The sequence below is a fragment of the Chelonia mydas genome, chromosome 28 (genome assembly GCF_015237465.2).
Source record: "Chelonia mydas isolate rCheMyd1 chromosome 28, rCheMyd1.pri.v2, whole genome shotgun sequence".
Classification (NCBI taxonomy): Eukaryota; Metazoa; Chordata; order Testudines; family Cheloniidae; genus Chelonia; species Chelonia mydas.
In genome coordinates, this window is record NC_051268.2 from 743,286 (window position 1) to 751,694 (window position 8,409).

Below are 8,409 nucleotides of genomic sequence, written 5' to 3' on the forward strand. Positions count from 1 at the left end.
CTACGCGTGGCGGGGGCTCCCGCTGGGCTCCCCCCTGGCCGTGCTGCTCAGCTACCCCCTGAGCGTCTATTACATCGTCACCCAGCTGGCCCCCCGGCACTGTGAGTGGGGGGCCGGGGGGGCGGGGGGGCCCTCCGCGGGGGAGGGATGGGGGGGCTGGGAAGCTGGCGTCACCATCTGGGCAGGGGTGGGGAGCCCCAGCCCCAGGGCGGGTCTGGCAACGGGGGGGGGGTCCCCTGCCCCCCTCTGACCCCCCCATTCCTCTGACCCCCCCAGTCCCGGAGCTGAACATCCTGAACAAACAGTCGCTGAAGATTCACATCGTGGAGACGGGGAAGGAGTCGGACATGGCCCCCCTCTTCTGGGTGCGTGGGGGGGCATGGGGGCTGGGCACTGAGGGTATGGGGGGGCAGGGGGCGCCGTGGGGCAGGGCTGGGCTCTGGTGAGTATGGTTGTGCAGGAGGGCGCCGTGGGGCAGGGCTGTGCTCTGGCGGGTATGGGGGGGCAGGGGGCGCCGTGGGGCAGGGCTGTGCTCTGGTGGGTATGGGGGGGGCGCCGTGGGGCAGGGCTGTGCTCTGGTGGGTATGGGGGGGCACCGTGGGGCTGTGTGGGGCTTGCTGTGACCCCCTCCTCTCCTTTGGGCCCCCCAGGAGCTGTCCGTACTGCTGCCCCACGTGTCGCTGGAGCTCCTGTTTCTGGGGGGCGTCCTGCCCCCCGAGGCCGACGGGCAGCAGCTCCTGCTGCAGAGAACGGTGAGGGGGGGCCCGGTGGGGGCGGGGGGAGCCCTGAGGCTCACCCCCCCCATGGCTGATCATCCCCCCATATCTCTCCCCCCCACCCCCCAGGAGACGCAGGGGGTGCGCGTCTGGTCCGGCCCGGCCCCCAAGGCCAAGGGGGGGCGGGGGGGGGCTGCAGCTGAAATTCTGCGCCCAGCCCACCCCCCTGCTGCAGGGCCCCAAACCCGACCTGGTCATCGGTGAGTGTCCCCCCCCCGGGGGTCCTGGCTGGGGGGGAGCCCAGGGGGAGGGGCCCAGACCAGGGAGGGGGGACCCTGAGGGGCTGTCGGGGGGGAGGGGCCCAGGCCAGGGAGGGGGGACCCTGGGGGGCTGTCGGGGAGGAGGGGCTCAGGCCAGGGAGGGGGGACTCTGGGGGGCTGTCAGGGGGAGAGGGACCCAGGCCAAGGGGGGACCGGGGGGGGCTGTGTGGCAGGGAGGGGAGGGGGGGCACGTGGGGAACCCCACCGCATGGGGGTGGCGCAGTCTGGGGTTTGGCCCCAGGGGAGGGGAGGGCTGACAGTGAGGGGAGGGGGTTCCCCGAGGGAGGAGGGGGGTCCCCCTGGGGCAGCAGCGGGGGGGGGTCCCCTCGTTTGTGGCCGACCCCTGAGCCCCCTCCCCCCGTTATTTCTCAGGGTTCAATTCCGGCTTTGCACTGAAGGACACCTGGCTCAGTGCCCTGCCCCGCCTGCAGGTGGGTGCCCCCGACCCACGGCCCCCCCCAAAGCTCCCCTCGTCCCGTAGCACCCCAAACTCCTCTCTTCCTGCCGCACCCCCAGACTCCGGCCCCGGACGCCTGGGTCCCTGGTGGCTCCCGACCCGCACACCTGCATTCCCGGCGGCTCCAGCCCCGGACGCCTGGGTCCCCGGCAGCTCTGCCTCCGGACACCTGGGTTCCCGGCAGCTCCGGCCCCGGATGCCTGGATTCCCAGCACCTCCAGCCCCTCACGCCTGGGTCCCTGGTGGCTCCAGCCCCGGACGCCTGGGTCCCCAGCAGCTCTGCCTCCGGACACCTGGGTTCCCGGCAGCTCTGCCCCCGGACTCCTGGGTCCCCGTCGGCTCCGGCCCCGGACGCCTGGCTCCCTGGCGGCTCTGGCTCCGGCCCCGGATGCCTGGGTCCCCAGCACCTCCAGCCCCTCACACCTGGGTCCCCGGCGGCTCCGGCCCCGGACGCCTGGCTCCCCGGCGGCTCTGGCTCCGGCCCCGGACGCCTGGGTCCCCATGTCTCCGTCTCCCCCGCAGGCGCTCCGGGTCCCGGCCTACTTCACGGAGTGCAGCGAGTACAGCTGCGCGGTGGACGAGGCCACGGTCTCCATGGCGACGGGGGGCAGCACCGGCCCGCCCCACGTCAACCCCTTCCGCTCGCCCTTCCGCCAGGCCGGCGTCGACAACGCCATGCCCTGGTGGGTGCCGGGGGGCCGGCGGGCATCAGCGGGGGAGGGGGCGGCCGCTAACATGACCTCTGACCCCTGTGGTTGCCGTAGGGTGACCTCTGACCCCTCCCCTTGGTGTGACCTTTGACCCCCACGGTCATTCGCCCCGTGACCTGACCTCTGGCCCCTGTGGCGCTATGACCCCTTGTATGTCACGAGTGACCTCTGACCCCACACCCTTTTAGTGTGACCTCTGACCCCCATTACACACTGGAGCGACCTCTGACCCCTTGTTCTCGTTAGCATGACCTCTGACCCCCCTCACATGCTGGAATGACCTCTGACCCCTTGTTCTCATTAGCATGACCTCTGACCCCCCTCACATGCTGGAATGACCTCTGACCCCTTGTTCTCATTAGCATGACCTCTGACCCCCTCACACAATGGAATGACCTCTGACCCCTTGTTCTCATTAGCGTGACCTCTGACCCCCAACACCAGTGACCCTTCCCTTGGCCTTGCCAGAATGTCCTTTGACCCAGGTCATCCGCCATCCATGTGACCTCCGACCCCCATCAGGTTGTCGTGATCTCTGACCCCGGTGTCACTGCACCCCTTGCAATGGCCTTTGACCTCCTGCCTCTCTTCATGACCTTTAACCCCTGCCATGGTGCCAACTGATGACATGACCTCTGACCTATTGACCCTCGCCTCTGTATTTTGGCTCCCCCTGACCCCTGGACCCCCCCACCAATGACCTCTGACCCCCATTGCCCATCATTGCCGTGACCTCTGACCCCTGTATCTTCCCCCCCCCCAGGTACTCCAACGCCTTCATCTTCCACCTGCTGTACAAGGGGGGGGGCGGGGGGGCCGCGGCAGCCCCCGGGGCCGGCCCCGCCCCCTGCCCCCAGCCCCGCCCACCCGGAGCCCGGCCCGGCCCGCGCCCGCCGCAAGGAGAAGCGGCAGAACCGTGGCGGCCGCCGCCGCAAATGAGGGTGGGGGGCGTCGGGGGGGGCTAATAAACCCGTCCCGGCTAATGGAGCCTGCGCCTCGTTACTGTCCGACCCGGGGTCCCCCTCCCCCCGCCCTGGGGATGAGCCGGTCCTGCCCCCTCCCCCGGCATTGACGTCGCCCCCCCCCCCCCCGCCCTGGCCGAGCTAGGCACCGGCTCCCCCCTCCCTGCCCCCCCCCCCGGCTCCAAGGTCGAGCCGCGACTCTGCCCCTGGCACCAGGGTGGGGGTCGGTGACGTCGCATCCGACCCAGCCCTTTGCCCGGCTTATCGCAGAGCAAACAGCCCTGGGCCCAGGAGACGCGGCTGGGACTCCTGCGGCTCTGGGCAGCGGCCCCCCGAGTCCTCCGGCTCCGGGCAGCGGCCCCCCGAGTCCTCCGGCTCCGGGCAGCGGCCCCCCGAGTCCTCCGGCCCCTGGCAGCGGCCCCCCGAGTCCTCCGGCTCCGGGCAGCGGCCCCCCCACTCCTCCGGCCCCGGGCAGCGAGGTCCCGCCCCTCCCCGAGCCATGTGCACGGGGAGCTGCTCGCGGGTGGTGGGGCTGGCGCTGGTGCCCATGGCCCTGGGCTGCATCGTGGCCAACGTCCTGCTGATCTTCCCCAACGGGGAGACGGGCTGGACCGAGCACCTCAGCCTGCAGGTCTGGCTGATGGGCGGCCTGGCCGGCGGGGGGCTCATGGTGAGTGGGGCGGCAGGCGGGCGGGCGGGGGGGACTTTCTGTCCGTCTGTCCTGGCCGTCGGGTCCCCCCGTCCGCCTGCCCCCATCTGCCCCGCGTCCCCCCGTCTGCCTGTCCCCCCGCGCCGCGTCCCCCCGTCTGCCCCGCGTCCCCGCATGCCACGTTCCAACCTGTTTGTCTACCTGGCCCTCCATCCCTGCCCCCCTTCCCCCCCCGCCCCAGGTCTCTCTGCCCCCCTTCCCCGGGTGCTGCCGGCGATCGCCCGGGGGGGTTGCTCTGGGGTACACGTCGCTCAGCGGCCCTGTGTGCTAGGACGCGGCCACGGCCGGTAACTGGTGTGTGCGAGCCGTGGGGGGAGACGGCGTCGCCGGGTTTCCTCCCGGGGAGACCCGGGGCTGAGAGGCGGAGAAGCTCCGGCGGGAGCTTCGAGGACTGAACCTTGACTCCTTCGCCCGCCCCTCCTTGGGCAAGCGTCCGCCCCCAGCTGGCGGGAGCAGACATGGGGGGGTGGGGGGGTCACAGAGCTGCTCCCAGGAGACTGGGTAAAGGCCGGGGCGTGGCATGGGGCCTGTGAATCGGTGATGGGGGCACGGCGTTGGACGAGGACCCAAAGGCATCCCCACCCCCAGATGCCGTGTGTGGAAACGCTCCTTGGGCTGGTTTCCGCTGCAGGCCTGTATCCCACCGCTGACACCAACTGCGCCCTGACCGGCCCTTTTCTGGGCACGCCCACCCCAGGGTCGATGGCTCCGCCCAAGCACCTCCGTTCTGTTGGTTGCCGCCCAGCCACGTATCTGTCTGGCAAGTTCTTGTCGCCGATGACGATGCCCCAGAGGATGGGGTGTCCCGGGTCCACGGGCTCAGCACTACGGCCCGGCTTTTAAACTGCCCCTTGGGGGAACCCTGCAGCGTGCCAGGCTGGGTCCCACTGAGCCAGATCCCGGGGTGAGACTCTGATCCAGATCGCAGCAGGACGCAGGCTCCTGGGATCGCCCCCCAGGACCCGGGCCCGGAGTGCTCGCTGCCCCAGATTTGTGTGTGGATGGAAGTGCGGGGGGGGGCAGGCTAGGTCTCAAACCAGAGTCAGTGCCCGTGCCGTGTAGACATCTCTGGAGAGCTTCCCTCGTAACCCAGCTGCCTGGCCTTTTGGTCCTCCGGCTCGGGGCCTTTCCTCGGTTTCCCTGCACAGCAGTGGGGGAGGGCGGGGAGGAAAGCTCTCGGCGGCAGGTGGCTTGGAGGGGTTGGCTGCCCCGTGTCTCTTCTGGCACCTCCGCTCGCCGCTGGGATGCTCGGGGCACGGCAAGGCAGAGCCCAGAGGGAAACTGAGGCACACTTAGGCCTCCTCACATGTGGTCCCTTCCCTGCGGAGAATGGTATTGACTGCGGGGTGGGCGGGACTGGAGGGGTGGGGGGTCTCAGGGAGGGGGGTCTCTGTGTGACGGGGAGGGCGCTGTCCCTACTCTGGGCTGGGGCCTGGAGGGGGGGGATCCCATGCCGGCACTTCCCCCTCCCCCCGGCTAGCTTCAATCAAGCGCACCCCGGTTGCCCTTTGCTCCGGGCTGCGGTTATCAGGAGCCTGATAACGACGGGGTCTTATCGGCCTGATGCCAGTGACGCACCCACCCGGGCGGGGCCTGGGGAACTGCCCGACACCGGATGGGCCCGTGGGACTGATGGGGGGGGGCGTTATGGGCTGCTGGTTTTGACGTGTCCCCCCCCGTCCCCCCCATTTCAGGTTCTCTGCCCCGGGCTCTCGGCCATCCGCGCTGGGGGGAAGGGCTGCTGTGGAGTCGGATGCTGCGGGAACCGGTGCCGGGTACGGACCCCCCCTCCCCCTCGAACCCTCCTTCCTGGGGCAGGTGGGCGGGTGGGGGGCCTGGGGGGGCGGTGTGGGGACTGTAAGGGATGAGGTGGGGGAGGCTGTGGGGCGGGGGGGGCTGCTCCCTGCTCTCACCCCCCCACCCCCCCGTTTCCCCCCACAGATGCTGCGCTCCGTGTTCTGCTCGCTGTGGGGCGTCCTGGGGGCGTTTTACTGCCTGGTCGTGTCCGCCACTGGCCTGGCCAATGGGCCCCTCTGCGAGGACTCTGAGGGGACATGGGGGTCGCCCTTCCAGGACATCAGGTAAGGGGGGGGGGGCCTGCCCCATCCCATAATAACCCTGGGGAGCCCCGGGAGCTGGGAGCCCCCCAGCCTGACCCCCAGAACCCTAACCCCCTCCCAGCCCCCCACAATCCTAACCCTGACCTGCCCAGCCCCGCAAATCCCTAGCCCCCCAACTTCCATCCCCAGCCCCCTAACCTCTGTCTGACTCCTGCCCCTTCCACCGCTCTCAGAAATCCTGCCCCCCCTCCCTTGATCCAGGTCCCCCCACTCCATGGACCCAGGCCTGGCCCCCAAGCCTTCCCCCCCCCCGGGCAGTGTGCACCCCTTCCCTCACTCCCCCCTCACCCCAGGGCCAACAGGAACCCCCTGGGGAAACCGAGGCAGGGGTGGGGGTTCATAAAGACAGCGCCCCAACTCCCACGCCTCCTCCCCCACCACTCCCGGCTCCCAATTCCAATTCCACTCCCTGCCCCCCTCCCTGATCTTGGCTCCCCAGAATCACCCCCCCCACACCCCCCGGCTCTGCTCCCCGAGCTGCGATCGCCCTGACCGTGTGTCCCCCCCACCCCCCCATCTCCCGCAGCGAGAACTACCTGGCCAACCGGACGCTGTGGGGGCTGTGTGTGAACCCCCCCCGGGGGGTGCTCTGGCACGTGGTCCTGTTCTCCATCACCCTGGGGCTGGGGGCCCTGGAGCTGGCCCTGTGCGCCGTGCAGGTGGTCAACGGGCTGCTGGGCACCCTGTGCGGGGACTGCCGCAAGCCGGCCGAGCGCCAGGTGAGAGACACCCGGGGCTGGGGGAATTCCCGGTTCGGGGCGCGCGGGGGGCTGGGGGAATTCCCGGTTCGGGGGCACCCGGGGGGCTGGGGGAATTCCCGGTTTGGGGGCACCCGGGGGGCTGGGGGAATACCCAGTTTGGGGGCACCCAGGGGGCTGGGTAAGCACCCGGTTTGGGGGCACCCGGGGAGCTGGGGGAATTCCCGGTTTGGGGGCACCCGGGGGGCTGGGGGAATACCCGGTTCGGGGGCACCCGGGGGGCTGAGGGAATCCCGGTTTGGGGGCTCGCGGGGGGCTGGGGGAATTCCCAGTTCAGGGCTCGCAGGGGGCTGGGGGAATTCCCGGTTTGGGGGCACCCAGGGGGCTGGGGGAATTCCCGGTTTGGGGGCACCCGGGGAGCTGGGGGAATACCCGGTTCGGGGCTCGCAGGGAGCTGGGGGAATACCCGGTTCGGGGCTCGCGGGGGGCTGGGGGAATACCCGGTTTGGGGGCACCCGGGGGGCTGGGGGAATACCCGGTTCGGGGCTCGTGGGGAGTTGGGGGAATACCCTTTTCGGGGGCACCCGGGGGGCTGGGGGAATACCCGGTTCGGGGCTTGCGGGGGGCTGGGGGAGTACCCGGTTCGGGGGCACCCGGGGGGCTGGGGGAATACCCTGTTCGGGGGCACCCGGAGGGCTGGGGGAATACCCGGTTTGGGGCTCGCGGGGGGCTGGGGGAATACCCGGTTCGGGGGCACCCAGGGGGCTGGGGGAATACCCGGTTCGGGGGCACCCAGGGGGCTGGGGGAATACCCGGTTCGGGGCTCGCGGGGGGCTGGGGGAATTCCCGGTTCGGGGGCACCCGGGGGGCTGGGGGAATACCCGGTTCGGGGCTCATGGGGGGCTGGGGGAATACCCGGTTCGGGGGCACCCGGGGGGCTGGGGGAATTCCCGGTTTGGGGGCACCTGGGGGGCTGGGGGAATACCCGGTTCGGGGCTCGTGGGGGGCTGGGGGAATACCCGGTTTGGGGGCACCCAGGGGGCTGGGGGAATTCCTGGTTCGGGGCTCGCTGGGGCTGGGGGAATACCCGGTTCGGGGGCACCCGGGGGGCTGGGGGAATACCCAGTTCGGGGCTCATGGGGGGCTGGGGGAATACCCGGTTCGGGGCTCGCGGGGGGCTGGGGGAATACAGGTTTGGGGGCACCAGGGGAGCTGGGTAAAGACCCAGTTTGGGGGCACCCAAGGGGCTGGGGGAATACCCAGTTTGGGGGCACCCAGGGGGCTGGATAAGCACCCGGTTTGGGGGCACCCGGGGAGCTGGGGGAATACCCGGTTTGGGGGCACCCGGGGGGGCTGGATAAATACCTGGTCACTAACTTACGGCATCTCTGGTTCCCCTCCCCCAGGGCGAAGGCCTCTGAGCTGCCGAGAGACCCCGAAAACCCGTTTCTGGGGGGCTCTTTCGGGGGGGGCTCTTTCACTCCTTGTCACGCACTCCCCGTCTGTCTGTCCATCTCGGGGGGCAGGGGGTGAAGGTCCCTGGGGCTCAGTGACTGTGGGATGCCTGGGCCCTTTATGGTGGGGGCTCCAGCCGGGCCCCCCCCCGACCTCGCTTTCCCGATTTGAAGATCTCAGCCCCCCACACCCCCCAGCCCTCCAGCTTGTTCCTCTCCCCCCCCCCAGCGGATTAAAGAGCCCCCCTGTTCCCGCCTGGCGC

General features: G+C 70.7%; 2 protein-coding genes across 2 annotated transcripts; both read left to right on the forward strand.

Annotated features, from left to right (window-relative positions):
- On the forward strand, positions 1-3,252 carry ZMYND15 (zinc finger MYND-type containing 15; the record flags this gene model as incomplete). The annotated part of the gene is given in 9 exon segments (XM_043537127.1): positions 1-101; positions 277-365; positions 651-752; positions 846-902; positions 904-976; positions 1,409-1,467; positions 2,016-2,176; positions 2,967-3,021; positions 3,023-3,252. Coding segments are annotated over 9 exon segments (817 nt in total), but the record flags the coding sequence as incomplete, so codon positions are not given.
- Positions 3,253-3,367: 115 nt separating this feature from the next.
- On the forward strand, positions 3,368-8,389 carry TM4SF5 (transmembrane 4 L six family member 5). Its single transcript, XM_037887286.2, has 5 exons — positions 3,368-3,835; positions 5,569-5,649; positions 5,816-5,955; positions 6,521-6,713; positions 8,099-8,389. The coding sequence occupies exons 1-5, from the start codon at positions 3,665-3,667 to the stop codon at positions 8,111-8,113; spliced, it is 600 nt and encodes a 199-aa protein (XP_037743214.1). The 5' UTR covers positions 3,368-3,664; the 3' UTR covers positions 8,114-8,389.
- Positions 8,390-8,409: the final 20 nt, after the last annotated feature.

Excerpts from the sequence above, each read along its gene's own strand:
- TM4SF5 (XM_037887286.2), top strand. The coding sequence starts at position 3,665 with ATGTGCACGGGGAGCTGCTCGCGGGTGGTGGGGCTGGCGCTGGTGCCC. Across the intron at positions 5,650-5,815 it reads GCTGCGGGAACCGGTGCCGG|ATGCTGCGCTCCGTGTTCTG; the intron begins GTACGGACCCCC and ends TTCCCCCCACAG. Across the intron at positions 5,956-6,520 it reads TCGCCCTTCCAGGACATCAG|CGAGAACTACCTGGCCAACC; the intron begins GTAAGGGGGGGG and ends CATCTCCCGCAG.